Below are 17,087 nucleotides of genomic sequence, written 5' to 3' on the forward strand. Positions count from 1 at the left end.
GGGGTTGAAATAATGCACTCTGATGTAACAAGTTCCCAGACGCCAGGCGTGCGTCAGCACTTTTATCTTATACACGTTTTTTTTTTATTTTTCTTCCCCTCATTCTTCTTCTTTTCCTCATGTGTCTTTTTTTATTCCCTTTCTTCTCTCTTACTTCTGCTTCAAATGTACTCTGTTCCCTGGTCCTCTTCGGAACTAATGACACCATTGAGACATCTTGTGAGTGCAAGAAGTGGCACAGCAACATATTTCAATTATTCACAACGGTTTCCTCTGTCACTGAGAGAAAAACATGTACTGAAAACCCGGGAGACTGTACTATATAGTTATGCGGCCTGTGTTCTGTTTGTCTAACTCCGACTTAAATGCAAATCGCCATCATCACTTCTCATTTCCTGTTGACTGAATACTCACCCATTTGATGCGGAACTCTGCAGGCACGCAACTAGGCAGCATATTCTGCCGACATTCCCACATCTCCACTTGTGCGCTAGGTGTTGGGAGAATGTTTTTCACCTTTCATTGTTCAGCGTGTTTTTACGACATTCCGAACTGCCCTTTCCTTTGTGCAACGCCAATTTCAAAGGATGAGGCTTGAAAAGCTGTGCAAGCAAATGTGGAACACATTCAATTACACAAACACTTGAGGGAAACACAAGCGGAGCCGCTGTGTAATGGAGACAGGCTGTTTTTATCCTGGTGGCACTTGTCGTCCCTTAATGTCAGGGACAGGTGTCAACTCACCTCACATAAGGTATGGGTAAACTTTCTGTATCCCTCTTCTTCAAGAGTCACTCACGGAGTAAAAACATGTCAATATTGTTTGGTGTTGTTTGTCTAGATGTTTTTCTTGGGGTATGAAAAATACATGTTCTGGCTATATTTCAAAATATATATTCACTTCAGTGAGACACAGCCAGTCAGCTATTTATACCCCATTTATTCCGATGTTGCAATCCTCCCTGCTATCAGATGCATTTACATATAGTAGTGTTGAAGTAGTACGGTAAATACCTTTCCTAAATTGACATTTTGGGGGAAAAGAAGAAAAGACTTTAAAGCATCTTTCCGTATCCCATCCATAGACCTACCATGAATGACACTGTCCAGTAGAAGTCTTAGTTTGCAGTTTTGGTCCTGTCTGTTTTGTCTGTTCCTTAGCATTTACAGCAGCTTAACGCTAATGGATGTGGAACTTTAATTATTGAAAGTCTTTTGGGGCCAGTATCTGGGGACCTAGTTCTCTGCTGCACCATTAGAGTATCTCTCTGGTAACCTGGATGTACTCACCTTTCCCATGGCAGTAAATAAAACATCTATGAAGTAGCTTTAAATTATGCAAACGTGTATGGTTAAAATAAAAGGGAAAGGAAATGGGGCATTAAAAGCTGTACATTTGTCTGGGTCTTCGTCTTCGGCTAAAACGAACATCGTCTATCCTCACCTTTTTCACCTTTTAGCCTATTATTTATGCAGGAAAGTTACAGGTCCTCAAAATAGCTTAACAAAAGCATGCTATACACATTGCTATCTAGATTTACTGTCCATCAATAAAGACTTTGATATTGTCCATTTGGTCAATAAATTGTGTCTGGTGTAGTGCTAGCTCTGGTTCAGAAGTTTACCGTGTGCTGATTCACAAGCAATGTCCAGGACAAAAGCTAGTGTAGTGGTGGTACATGCCAAATAAAGTTAGAGAGGAAACCTGAAGACTGTTGAATAGGTCCTTGGGGTTAAGATGTTAAATCAGCGTGTGAAATGTATTTTTACCAAAACCAGCAGTGACATCTAATTGAAATGTAATTGAAGGCAGGAAAGGTTTACAGTATGTCAATGACCCGGAATCTAATAATGACCTGTCCTGTTATGTAATTATTTACCATTTAGTAAAGGTCATTATGAGTGTAAAATAGTTTATCAACTAGTAGTTTACAATATCAAATCTCTTTATTTTCATTGGTTTACCTGTTGTGCCAATGACACAAAAATGTTTTGTAATTTTATTTGAACATAAACCAACAATGTTATCTATTTTGACTATACTTGTCACTACACACTGCAACTAGCTATGCCCAGAATGCAGATGGTGTCATTTTTATTTTGGAATGGCAATTATCTGGGATCACTAAACTGCCTGAGTTTTTGACTTGTTGATTACATATAGCCACTGATTCTTGAGAAAAATAATGTATCAATAATTCATGAACTTTTCAACTTTCTTTCCACATCAGAGCCCAAAATATAAATGTAACTATTTGTGATCATGTCAATATAACAAAATCCAGCATAACTTCAAAGCCATAATAATTTGACATCTCTATGATTTTTTTAGACTGGTTCTTCTGTCTAGCCTAATTCCTTTGCTGGTCATTTCCCCTTTTAGCAACAAATAAAACATATTTAATGTATAATGAATTTAGTGTAACTACTAAACATAAAATAGCTGAAACCTATCTTTACATTTAAATAATTTAGCAGACACTCTTATTCAGAATCACTTACAGAAGTGGGTCTGCATAGAATTTCATATTTGCTTGTCCATTTATTGTCTATAATATATTATTCAGAATGTAATGCAAATAAAAGTTATTAATCTTCTGCAGATGTTTTTATAGAATCTCAAAGCATTCAAAAGGCAAAAAACAAACGAGCAATATATCATGACAGTTCAGCCAAGCAAGGTCAAGTCTTTGAATGCTGCATCCTCTAAAGATGAAGAGGGTCAGGTCAGGGCTTGAGTGAAGAGGGTTGGTCAGAGGATGGAGTCCGTTAACGATTATGAAATGTTTTTCTTCATAATGACTTCCCCATGGATAAATACAAAGAGTGCACTATGCAAGCAATGAATTTGTATGAAAGAATAAGTAGCTGGAGTTCTAATATACCAGTTACAGACCTGAATTAATTAACCCCAAGAAGTTAGACTATTTTTATTTCCACAATGGGTTTGTTTATATTTTCTTTATATTATGACATTTCACCTGGGTTACATTCAACTTTGATTTACGTTGCTTAGCCATGAAGACATAGATAGTGGTTTTGGCTGTATCATAAACAACAAATTAATCTGGCACACAAACTGTTGATCAAAACCCTTTCAAAACCTCAAGAGTAAAGACCTGAGTAAATGATGTCCATCTATGAAAATGCATCACTGTGTTGTCACAATAAGTCCTGAGCCAGGTACTTTACCATGATACTTTGGGAAGTGGGTGATTAGTGTAAGTTCCCCTATGGTGCATTTGTTCTCTGTATAACAACCAAAACCCTGCTTTTATTCCCTTCAGGGTCTATTAAGTGGGGGGTTGCCATAACGACGTGTTGGCAGGATATTGCCTGGATAAGGCATAATGGGTCTCCTGACACAGCTTGGTCTTCTCCTGTGGAAGAACTTCACTCTTCGGAAGAGACAAAAGGTAACCGCACACCCTCGGTGTAAAAATCAACCTATATCTGTTAAGTTCACATTATATAACAGCGATATGGTTGGTTACTCGTGCTACTGTGGACAAGGACATCTAAGGTATTGTGTTAAGGGAAGAGGGATTTGGCTCAAAACTGGTTCACATCAATGTGAGCTGCCGCCTTAATTCCCTCGCTGGAGAACGATTTTTACTTTTGACACATACAAGCTGGAGGTGTCATCTTCAATTTGTAGGGACTGATCCCTTCCAAATGTTATGTCATTCCGCCTGTGTTTTAAAGTCCACCTGACAGGAAATGATAGGGCATAGTAAATGAGTGTTAAAAAACAAGTGTAGCCACCAATTCGACTGCCTAATAAACGTGATAACCTAAACGTGAATGTAACAACACATTCCCTTTTCTCAGAAATTATTTCTGTATTCATACTGAGTAACATAATTGTTTTATCTTTGTTTTTTTTATGAATCCCATAGAAACTTTTTAAATGGGATTAAAAAAATTGGCTTTTGATGTGCTTTTGATCAGAGTAAATAAAGGCGTTTATGAAACTAGTAAAATATGATTAAACAACCACTTGTTTCTTGTTCCCTGTTGAAGGACACTTCCAACCTTGGTCTCCACTACTTCACCACAAATTGTTTGTAGCCCTAATAATCTAAATCTTTTGTAATTGTACAAATCAATGACCAGCAAAGTTAGAAAAAAGCCTTTGTCAAACCTGGAATTCAGTTGTTAAAGACAAGTATGGATACCCGTCAAAAAACCTAGGATTGGTTTGCTTTTTCTGTGAGCTAGCAGTGACTTCTATTTGTTAGTACAGTAGACAACTGATGTTTGGTTATCCCTGAACAAGGTCTTTCCTAAAATATTGATCTACCAACTTAATAGTCTTAAAAATATAGCAACTGCTAGCGAGTCTGCAAAAAGCTATTTCATTTCATGGCATAAGAACGTATATATTTTTTTCATTGCAAAACAACATACTTTTTTCTTTCATTCGTGAAATATATTTATACAATAACTATCAATAAAGGCGACGATAACTAACTTTTTTTCATCAAGTGAAAAGAAGAGAGAATCGTGGAATCTACCAGAAATAATTTATGAATATTTTATCTCTCAGTAGATTCGAACATAGGTTTTCCATTTGAGAGACACTGTCATTACCACTACGCCACGGAATTACAAGTTACTGCGTTTTCTAGACTCCATTGAGGATTGTGTTAAATAGGCTTACTTGTATCTATAACTTCCTAGGAATAATCATAAGAATTGAGCAGTTGCTAGAGAGACATAAGATGAATTATTCCATGCCAGAAACAGTCGGGTATACAGTTTCAATTAAGGCTTAAGATATTGTAACTACGTTGTTAAGCCAGCAAACGTGTTTGTCTATCCTGACCCAAAACGCATGGAACGCATGCAACTGTTTTTACATTACGAACTAAAATATTGTAATCAGATTACAGATACTTATGAAAAAAATATGATTACTTCTTGGATTAGTTCAATTGAAAAATAATAGGTGCTCGAAATTCTTAAGGAACATTACGTTTGATTTTTTATTGAAGTTTTTTTTTTAATGTTATTTGAACCCAAATAACAATTGCACCTCTCGGTTTTTGTGTTGGTGATCATCATGCGTGCAAAGTTGGACGCGCATAACCAGATTAGTGACTGATGAAGAGCTAGTTAATTTTCTTAGTTTTTTCCCTGAACAATGAAGGCGATATGCCTACCTGGTGTTATCTTTTTCAGACAGGAATTGATTAGAAGATTAGGCAACTATTCGTTAGATAGCTGTAACATGGCGCTGCCTTCAAGATAAAACATGATATGGAATGTATCATGATATTTGAGGAGAAAAGGAGGATCGGGAAACACTTTGACAAAGGATGATTGGCATTTGATGCAGCTACAATACCTCAGCTCCATACAGGTAGGCCATGTGATTCTGCTTGCTTTCCATCTCAGAAAATTGCATTCATTGGATATCAGTGGCTGCTGACAGCACTGACTTTAAGCTAAGAGTGCAGGTGTATAATCATAGTTTATTTTTTTAATTTACATTTTGAATATCCTTTGCAGATGGCCCAAATAATTGCAGGTTATGTTCGTGTGGGTAAAACGTATATGTGTGCGGGTGTTCATGATTGCAAAGGTGCATTCGCGTGCCTGGGTTTTCTGCAATGTTTTTACAATATTTTAATTGCAGGTGGTTTGGAGCAAAACATTAGAGTACTGCAGATTTAGTGTACGCGCGAAAAGCTACTGATATTAGATTTTTATATACAATAATGTCAATGCCATTTTTGAGAAAAATTCCTTTCTTTTCAATTATGTTTTGAAGCAATAAAAAACATGAATAAAACAAATAACAGAATAGGTTAACACATCCTTAGATTTTGGGTTATGCTCACATAAAAAGTCAGATTCTGAAAGATCAAGGGTTATTGTATTATTTTAGTGACTGAGTATCTAACTTTTAGCGTGTAATGTAGAGATGTAACCCAATCATATTGAAGTAGAAAGCAAAGGTTTACAAACCCTTTCCAAAGGCACTGTACGTAACCCATAAGGTGAATGCAAATTCCGTTTTTGGCCAGCTATGTAAACTCTAACATTGATTGATCCCACAAAAGGTATTCAATTGTTAATAGGCTAGTCCTATTTGTCTTCTAATGCCTCTTACAGTTTTTTTCAATCGCTAACAAGCGCTTGCCCATACTTTAGATAATTTTTCTAAACTCTTAACACAGACTCACACCTACAAAACACAATTGGCCAAATTGTTCATTTTCTTCTCAAAAACACATTTTGTTCAATATATACTAACTCTTAATTTCAAAACAGAACATGTTTTTCTCTACACACACTAACTTTACCAAAACACTGGAAATCTGACTCAAAATGAAATAATTCTGTCAAAGAGTAACATTTGTTTTCACTTCACAAGGTACATGCAGTCAAATGAAGTACACCAGGTTTCAAAATTCTGGCTATTGTTAAAATTATAAAAACTGCATAGATTTTTATGTTTCAGGTAACATGCAATCCACCGTTTACACTAAATGTATTGGTTTGGAACTGTATGTGCACATGTACAGTAATGTTCACATTCAAACGCATTCCAGTAAAAAGCAAATCAGATATTTCTTACAGTAACTGTTTACCAAAGAAGGTACAGTAGAACAGACAAGGTTTATTTTATTTTCAAGGTTTATTTACAAAATATCCATGAAACACAAGAGCATTCTGACCAAAAAAAACCAGCAAAAAGCCCAAATAAAAAGGGGGGGAACTAAAAATGGCACAAAATTTATGTATCTAATCCTTGCGATCTTCAGGGTTAGGCCACATGTTTTCGTCAACATCACATCTGATATCATCTAAGGCGATGCACCTGGGATAAAACCGCTTGGTATGTCGGATCCACCCTTGGCAATCTTGAACTGTGATATCCCTGCATCCAGCATCCATGGCTTCAAGTAGGGACATCTGGTCATGTGGCTGATGGTCATAAACCTTCCACCTCCATGCAGAAAAGAACTCCTCTATGGGGTTGAGGAAAGGTGAATAGGGTGGAAGGAAGAGACTCACCAGTACTGGGTGGACTTCAAACCATGCTGTTATTGCTTGTGAATGATGGAAAGCAACATTGTCCCAGGTAATTACAAAGGTCCTCATGTTTTCACCCTCCTGACCCTGCTCTGGTACCAGGCGCTGGTGGAGATCATTAAGAAACGCAAGGAGGCGCTCAGTATTATAAGGTCCAACCTGGCATCTGTGAAGGAGTAATCCTGTATTTGCCATTGCTGCACACATAGTAATGTTTGCCCCTCTCTGTCCTGGCACATCAACTGTGGCCCTTTTTCCAATTATATTTCGTCCACGTCGACGCCTTTTGGACAGATTGAATCCTGGCTCATCGATGTAAATGAATTCATGAGGGGCCTGGTTGGCTTCCAATTCCATAACTTTCCTCTTCCCCCAGAGGGTGGAAGACGTTGCATTCTGTAGAGAAAAATAAAAATATCAACATATGCATTACTGTATGACCTTATTTACATGTCAAATGAGAATAGAAACAAACCATGTAAAATGCAATACTTACCTGTTGGTTTGTTGAAAGATGCGAATAATGGAGGCAACCGTTGACCGACTCAAATTGGGTTGGACTCTTTCACCAGCCTCTCTTAGTGAGAGACCGTGGTTGATTACATGGTCAATGATAGTGGCACGAATTTCATCACTGACTACTGTTCTTGCAGCCCTTGGAATGCCACCACCACGCATTCTTACACCTCTACCTTGCCCTCTCCTTGGGCCTGCACCTGCACCTCTCACTGCTCCTCTCACTGCTCCTCTCACTGCACCTCTTACTGCTCCTCTCACTGCACCTCCACCTCTCACTGCACCTCTTACTGCTCCTCTCACTGCACCTCTTACTGCTCCTCTCACTGCACCTCTTACTGCACCTCCACCTCTCACTGCACCTCCTTCTGCATCTCTCACTGGACCTGGTCTTCTCCCTGGGCCCCTTGCTCTTCCTCTTCCTCGTCCAGACATTACAATGTTTGTCTTTTTCTGTTACTGTTTCCAAAAACATCACTCCTTAAAGTCCTCCTTTTATAGTAATAGAAAAAATAAGCCCCTGCCACTGAGTCTAAGCCAGACTGGAATCAGCTGTGGTTGGCCCAATTCACCAAACATAAATCAGCTGTGTCAATTATTCAATTGTTTGTTTATTATCAGCTGAGATATATTTTTGATATATTTTGTTTTTGAACTGATATCATTTCAGAAGCAGAGGTTTTTATACTGTATTTAAGGTTTGGAATATTGTTTTTGCTATTGTGGGATGTTGTGTGTTAACATTTGTAAATACTACAAAAACAATCCATAATTTTGTTGGGAGGTATAGCTTGTCTGTTAAGAAAATGTAAGCATTGTGGAAATGTGTTCACTGACTGCATATTGTGTGAAAACGACATTAAATGTGTGAATGGTATGGCCACAAAAGACCGATGCTGTGCTAATTGTGTTTAGAGTTTTGAAAATGTGACTACTGTTTGGACAAACGCTTGTTAGCGACTGAAAAAAACTGTAATATGACATTAATCTAAAAGTATTTAAAGTAATCCGATTACATTACTGAGTTTGAGTATTCAAAAAGTTACTTTAATGATTGCAAATGTGGACAGGTAACTGTATTGGATTACTTTAAAAAGTAACCTAGACAGGCTAGACAGATCAACTGTGGCATCAGTAGTAAGAATATTCCAGAATGACAATAGGTTAGTATAATGCTATACCACACTGTATAAAGTACAATATGTATACAATACATTTCATTATTTATTTGATTTGCAGTGATTTGTTAGGTTGGTGTATTTTATTTTCTCTATATACCACATTTGTAAAGGATTCATGGGGGGAAAAAACAACCTGAAATGACTTTGGTTTCTGGACGTTCATAATCTTTAGTTATATTCTTCATTGGTTGTCTAGAGTAAACCCATTTAAGTAAAAAAATAAAAAATAACAGCCAATGCTGGGATACTGTAATAGCTGTACTACCCTTTTATGGTATAAATTATACAGTATCAACAGTTGGCCGAAACATATAAAAGAGGGTTAACCATGCTAGGGTATATTGTGATTAGCATTTAGTGGGCCATTGTGTAATGATTGGCTGGAGATTCTTTTTTAGGAGAAGCCAAGTTCTCATTTGATGCAAGTACTTGGTTTTGTGTAATTTATTTATAGTTCTGAGTGTTTTAGTGCATTTTCCTAATGGAATTTGTCATTCTGGCCAAAAGTGTGTTTTGCTTGGACCTGTGCGTTAACTCTTTGGAAAACATGATTTCTGCATTGACAAAAGTGCTCAAGCAATTGAGGAAAACTATAATGTCTGCTGACACTTCACCTGAGCTAAGGTGTGTCAAGTCCCAAATGATACCAGCTGCCTTCTAACTACAGAGATTTGACTGCCGCTGGAATGTTGATAACTCTATATCATTGATCATTCATCGCCTCTTCTTCTCATCCTATACAACATTCAGTATATTTCCATGAACAGGGATGATATATACATTCCAGTGTAGTTGCTGTGTTTTAGGACTCTGTGTTAGGTCAGGTGAAAGGTTCAACGCCCATTATTAACTTGACCTAGCCAATTCCCTCGACTCTAGTCATTAGCTCAACACCTCGCTCTCATTAGACACACGCACACGCACACACACACACACGTGCGCACCTTTTTGACACAAGGCTTATGCAGCCGCTCCTGCCATAAGAGGCACTGACTAAACAGATGCAGATGCTAGCAACGTATAGGTCAGATCTTGTTGTCATAGTAACTAAACTGCCTCTAGGGTAATTTAAATATTTATAGAATATATATCTATATGTGTGCACTTACATCTATATGTGTACACACACACACACACACACATATATATATATTATATAGATAAAAATAAGCCTTATTTTTCTTTCAGTCAATATCAATCCCACTGTTGTTTCGATATTACCAACAAAAAAAAAAACACCAGTACACCATGTCCACATAGATAAATCAGTCAGGTGCGCCTCAATCCTGCATAAAACCAAAGACAATGGAGAATGCTGCTTTCTGGTGATGTCATTAATTTATACTCAGTTTCAGTAAAGCAGTAAATTGAGAGCATAAACCGTGCTCCTTTCTTTTTCTTTTAATGTATTCAAATGACAACAAATAATTGAGAATTGACACGTCTTGTTTTGTAGCTGAGTCATTCTGTTATTAATGGTGGTCGGAAGATGAAAATGATGTTATGTCATGGCAAACATAATGGCTCTGTGTGCTTCGTGCCGTGGAAAGTTGTCAAAGAGAAAATAAATACTGTACAGAGATTATAATTAGCCTCGTAGAACCATCAGATTTTTTATGTGAGCTCAGAAGTGAAACAGAAGGTGAGCTTGTGCAATCCAGTTCATTCTATAGGGCTACAATAGAATATCTTAAGCAAAAGAAACACTAGACAAAGAGGAGCAGAAAATATATGGGAGTTAACATGGCGTAAGGGGCTTTTAGAGGTTAATGACCAATTAAATGCATCTCTTACCAGGCATTTTTTGATTTTGTAACAGGCATGAAACTGATTTTATGGTTCAGCATTTCACATCATTTCATGAGAGATTATCTATTCGCCAAGACGGTATAGTGTCCATTTGCATACGCCTCAAGAGCCCGTATTTACTGAGCCACCATGATCCTTCTTGTTCTCACTGAAAACAAATAAAACACGGACATAAAAACTACTGCGTTGCACCATCACATAACTTCCTACGACGGAGTTCAGAAACATAGAAAAGTGTGGAGTCTTCCACTTAAACGCAATAACGGCATGTCTCACGCTATTAGACAGGCAACAGAAGCCATTCACCCTTCAGAAGATTGACACCAACAGATATCCTGTCTGTCGATGATTTATAAAGCTATGGATTCAAGCGAGAGCTGCACTGTGATGGAGGCTAGCGCTGGCTCGGATTCCTCTGAGCAGCTAGGTCACTCCACTAGAGAGGATGGGTGGGGGGTGGGGGGGCGGGGAATGCGCAAGCCAGCGCAAGAGGTGGGCGGAGGCGGGTGGCGAGGGGGTAGGCGCGGAGGGACGCATAAAAGCCTAGATGAGTAAGGGAGGTGAAAGAGTTGAGGCGCGATGTACCTTGTGACTCCTGTAGACAGCTCAAGCTGTTTGAGCGCTTTGACTGTAGTTCTGAATAGCCCTCTTGGATTGAAGTCTAGTCATATAGTGTAGTATAATATATCGACACTCCTACTTAGTTTCTTAGCTACTCAAGTTGCCATGGCAGATGTACAGGCAGGCCAAATATGAGAGTTGGTTTCAACGTTACATAATTCACTGACTCACTTTTGCTACACGTGTCATATCTTCATTTGGTTCTCTTCTTGTTCCAGGAAATGCAAACCTAATTTCAAAATGTATTTGAACTACTGAGCCTTAGATCATGATTCAAAATCTATGCTGTTGACCGATGTCATTACTGTGAAGTTCCCTTCCAATCAGAAACCAGAAGCACACCATCTGTAAAGACAACAGCATTTCTGATCATGGAGGTGACAGAATGGGGGAGAGAGAGAAACACACCATTCACAATCATCATAAAACACAAACAAAGGAATCATTGTATACAGAAGACACAAGGGGGCTGGGATGTCAAACATACTGCTCAACATATGTCTTGGGCAAACGCACAGAAGAAACCTCTTAGAGAATGAGTTTTGATCTTCCTATTTAAAAGATGAACAATAAGCAGTGGAGGGTAGAATCGTTTTTGTGTAAGTACCACCATATAAAAAGGAACTGGAGTAAAAGAGAAAAGTTTAACCAACAACATTGATGCAGAAAGGGAAGATGAGAGTTGGGAGAGGAAAAGAAATCAGGTAGAAAGAATTAAAACAAACTACTGTATGAGGAGTAGAAAGAGAGAATTAAATATAGGGAGAGGAAAGCGAGGATGATGAATGGGGAATAAAGAGAGAATCAAGGAAGCAGAAGACAGAGAGAAGTCTAAGGAAAGAGAATAGAAATAAAGAGAAGTGCAAACAGAGGATGGTGGATGGGGACAGGAAAGAGAGTGAAGTAGATGCAGTCTGAATGGGACTATGTAGATTTGGTTTTCAGGATTGATCTGTCTGGTTACAAGCAAAATTCAGTACACCATGCGAAATGTTTTGCTTAATTTAAGCACTTTTCTCATTTACATTATTTGAAAAGAAAAATTCGGAGGAGGTTTTTATTTGCAGTGCACAAGCACACACGCACGCACGCACACACTGCTCCCAACTATACGAGAGATCAAAGTCCCAGTTTTCAGGGGAAAATGTAAATAACGGACTTGTCACACAATCCATTTAGAATCTTAGGGTTTTCGATTCCGTGCCTCAAGCCTATGCAACAGCTGTGATAAAAAATGTTGCTTGGCAGAAGAGACGTTTTAGCTTGCCTGCCAGTTGTTGGAAGTGTGGCGTTATACCGATCACTGATGCCGGCTATAATGCAGAAGATTCTGAACACCAAAGGGAATCTCAGCAGCGTATGCCGGCCAAAATCAAGACACGGACGTAAAGGCTGCCAATGGAGAATTCTTTATCACACAAGGAGAGAATGTTCTACAAACACCTGTGCTCAGCAACAAGTTGATTCGACTGGCAGCGGATGATGCGCACACTGTTGTTCAGCGTTAAGTCCCGTTTAGCAAGCTCATAAATTCATTCCAACTTTGACCCGTTCAGGTATGCCAATCATGAAGTGTTTACATAGCCGCAACAGTGTACTGTGATTGTAATCCTCCAAATGTCCGGTCAAGGTATTGACTAAATGTTTAGAGTTAGCATTAGCTTCAAATGATTTACAGGACAATTATACAGTGTTATAAAGCCATTGCTCCGGGGTGACATTTACCCTACCCTCGGTCCAGACATGGGCATCCATCAGCTGCCTTACCAAACAAGTGGAGGAAGGAAGTGGGGGATGCAAATAAGACCAAGTCGTGAGCCAACTTGGAGCCAGTGAAGACTGGAGTCCCGATCAAGACAATATTTGACATGCTACAAAGAAGTTTTTTCAGGCCCAAGAGAGACATTGCGTTTGTTATTATGGGCAACCGCGGTGTAGTCATTCAGCCAAAGCAAACATTTTAGTAGCAAAATGGTCCATCTGGAATTAAGTCTGTCTACTCCAACTCCACTGGAGTGGGAAATCTCTGTGTGGCGGACCTTTGCAATTGCTTGCTACTTGATAACGTTACATAAAGAACCCATGTCAGATGGTCACAATGTTCATTTAGCGCCTCCAGTTTAACACAGAATATCTAAATGTAATTTGGGCCTCTTTGTTGTATTTAAGTAGACCCACAAACTCAACATACTTCCAATCCAGAGTCATTGGCAATGCTGTTTTGGACTAATTAAAACTGAACTGTACAATGAAGGGTCTGTCAAGGTGTTTTCACCAGTTTAAGCACCACTTATATTCAGTCCTTATATGTCAAAATATACAGATCCAAAATAATTAAATTGAATAAAAACATAGCTAATGCTTCTCATTATTGCATCCATCCCAATGAGCCACAGCAGATTTTTGTTCATACATAGAATCTGCCAACAGGAGATGAAGGGGAATGGATTTTCAGGTGTTTCTTTCATTATTATGTCACGTTAGGCTACACTAAAGAGAAATGAACTCTCCCCTTAAGTTCCAAATTCTAACCAGAAACACAATCACTATAGAATATTGACCCACTAGGCATTGCTGAATACTCACCCCAGGGTTCATCTTAAAATCAATGGGTTTTCTTTTCAGTTTTCTGTGATATTCTGTGAATATACTGTTACATTAATATATTCAAAATTCAAATTTTAACTCTGACGCATTTATTGTATTTATTGTTTAAAGCTTACAGTATATTTGTGTGAGTTGTATACTTTAGTTTTAAACTAGATTTCTTTCTTACCGTTTTGTGATTTTCTCTCAAACATCTCAGTAAGAGGATAAGGTCAATTAAAATAATGAACTTCACTCAGTACGAAGATGGTTTCCTCTGGCAGAACCATGGAACTGGTCCACAAGTGGATCTTACAGCAAGTCAGTTAAACCAAGCACACATCAAAATGCACATATTAATGGTTAATTAACCCCCCCAAAATTCTACATTTTGCAATGGCCAAGTCTCTCTCTATGGGGTTGAATTTAATTGAAAACATGGTTTGAATTGAATAGGGCAATCCATTGTACAAAACAAAGGATCTTTAAAGGTTTTGTTTAGAATAATGGTCTAATGTCCCTTCCAATCTCATTAAGAATTGTTGGAAAAAGCTCAGTGCCATTATCCTTACAAGAGGAGGGTACATAAACAAGGAAACAATCATTTTTATTCAGATGTATTCTAATTTACACATTCAGAAGGGTGTGGATTTGGTCGATTCCCCTGAATCACTGATACAACATATTGGAATATTTGCCCAATTTAAATAATTACCTTTGTTGTCCATTTCCGTTTTTTTGCTTTATCAGTGGTGCCAAACATTTTGGATCTGTATTTAGGTCCAATGCATTCGTAAAAGCATCAAACTGACACACTACATGTACAGCAAAGACATCAATCAGATCAACACATGTCAGGACACAGTCAACTGATGATCTCAGTTATTTTACATAGTTGACCAAGTGTGATGAGAGGCAATGCAAATACTTTAGACAATAACATCATCACATTAAGGAAAATGAAAAGCCACCGAGTTTACCAAGTGATGACTGAGGCCGGAGCTAAGTTTAGGGAGATGGCCACATTTATGGCTGTTGGGTATTGTGATGCTGTAATTAACACAGTAATGTGGAATGGTAATTATGATGATGGGGAAAATAAATGTTCTCATATGGGTCTTCCTCAATTATTAATGTTCCTTAAAGAAACCTTGCCGATTATGAACCTTTGAGACAAGTGTAGGGTTCTTGCATGGGATTTACAGTTAAATAATTTAGGTCTTCCCACCCAGAGCGACTTGCAGATATGAATGGACACATTTTTATCCTTTTTCATCCTAGCCCCCTGTAGGAATTCTAGCTTTAACTCTGCTATTACAAGCACCACTACTCCTAACGGAGCTTCATGGGACCCTAGTGTCAACTAGTGTTGATTACATAGTGTTACATTTTAGAGTTTATTCAGATATTAAGTTGGACACTGTGAAGTGTTGAAAGAACACCAGTGCTGCATTACTAACCAGGGTTGAACCAAAAACAGGTCCATCATGAGCAGATTTATTTAAAAATTATTGGGGGATTTTCAACATTATTTTGCATGTACATTCATTTATTAAAGATTTTTCAGAAGTATTCCTACTGCATGTTTTTCTTGGCTGTACTTAACCTGTTGCTGGTGTAGTTGTTCATGTTTAGATGTTTAAAGTCATCACTTATTAATCTTGCTGACCGTGACAGTCATTTTGAATGCACGTGGTGGGTGATATCCAGAAATGTAAAATAATCCCACTTTGGTTGGCTACCAAAAGGGATTACACATTACTTGGTGCACCAGCATAATGTGTTTGTTGACCTGAATTGTCCTGTAAGGATTTTGTATTATATATTGCGTTGTCTTAAATAATTACATTTTAATGACAACATTTAAATTTTATGATAACACGAGGAAGGCCACAGGACTAAAAATGATTGAAGGCAACAACAATGCCTCTGTCGCTAGCAAACACAGTAATTGGTGATAACTCTAAAATTCAGACGAACGCCACAAACCCTAAAGCAGGCCTTTTCAGTTCGGGTCTTGGTCCAGGATGGGTTTTCTTCTGTGCCGCATTCCTGGTGGAGTTTAGAGGTTAAACTGAACAAAGGCATAAGCAACGACGAAAACAAGAGTGACAACAATGAGATTCCGTAGATTACGATACATGATAGACTGTTTAATGTGATAACATCTGGATACCTCATTTTCAATGCAGGTGCGTCTTGTGGTCGAGTTGCTGTGGCCTCTCTTCCTGTTCGTCATCCTCGTTTGGGTGAGATCTACCACTGAACCCATTTACCGGGATCAATGTAAGTAAAATGGTCCCACCTCATCGTTGCTTAACATATCGTGATGATGAAACACCATCAAAATCTAGTTTAAAGGGTTGCAGAAACACTGATGTGTTACCACCTTCTGCATGTCAGGTGTAACACATCGCATTATCAAGTACCCAAAAGTAATTGCATTGAACACATTTTTATCATGTTTGTACACGTGAAACGCGAGCTTGACACTTTTTAGGCTTATTTATGTTATTAAAATGTTCAATGTCACCCCGCGCCGCTGAATGCGTCTCCAACTTAATTGTTCATGTTCAAACATATGATTAATTGGCTGATCCATTCAGATAACCAGTTGGATGACCCTATCGATTCATATGATTCATTGCCTGATCCATTCTGACAATCCAGTTGGATTTCCCTGTCGATTCATTTGATTCATTGCCTGATCCATTCTGACAATCCAGTTGGATTTCCCTGTCGATTCATATGATTCATTGCCTGATCCATTCTAACAATCCAGTTGGATGTCCCTGTCGATTCATATGATTCATTGCCTGATCCATTCTGATCCACGTGATCCCCTCGCCTCTTTAACCATTCGCCTACATTAAAATGGTGGAAGCTCCTGATGATGTCCGTACTGAAACGCCCCGCGCTGAGCCATTCGTGGCGTGCACACGACCGACCAATTCAAGCCACGTATGGAAACTGCAGCACTACTGTCTTTGAACAAAGATGTGTTTTTGAACAACACACTGAGGACTACTGTAGCATTCCTGCTCCGGTATCAAACTGATTCTCATATTTCCCATTCCAGGTCATTATCGAAATAAACCCATGCCCTCTGCTGGGTTGCTGCCCTGGCTTCAAGGAATGGTGTGTAACCTAAACAACCCATGTGTAAAGAATCCCACGCCAGGAGAAGCACCAGGACAAGTCAACAACTTCAACAATTCTCTGTATGTACAAGGGAACCCTAACCCATCCCCTAGTTCAAATTTCATAAATTACAGTGAAATGACGTTTTGTTTTTATCTTTCTTGTTATTGGTTACATTTTGCTTGGATA

The 17,087-nt window shown here is 38.4% G+C and overlaps 1 protein-coding gene across 3 annotated transcripts in view; it reads left to right on the forward strand.

Annotated features, from left to right (window-relative positions):
- The window catches only part of LOC105020625 (phospholipid-transporting ATPase ABCA1), a 175,916-nt gene that overhangs the window by 13,242 nt on the left and 145,587 nt on the right, over nt 1-17,087 (forward strand). For all 3 annotated transcript variants that reach the window (XM_020043474.2, XM_010887801.3, XM_010887800.3), the window contains 3 exons: nt 3,288-3,416; nt 15,950-16,043; nt 16,837-16,978. In XM_020043474.2, coding sequence (XP_019899033.2) covers nt 3,351-3,416; nt 15,950-16,043; nt 16,837-16,978 — 302 coding nt within the window. In that variant the 5' untranslated portion in view covers nt 3,288-3,350. The remainder of the gene's footprint in view (nt 1-3,287; nt 3,417-15,949; nt 16,044-16,836; nt 16,979-17,087) is intronic.

The sequence above is a fragment of the Esox lucius genome, chromosome 24 (assembly GCF_011004845.1).
Source record: "Esox lucius isolate fEsoLuc1 chromosome 24, fEsoLuc1.pri, whole genome shotgun sequence".
Lineage (NCBI taxonomy): Eukaryota > Metazoa > Chordata > Actinopteri > Esociformes > Esocidae > Esox > Esox lucius.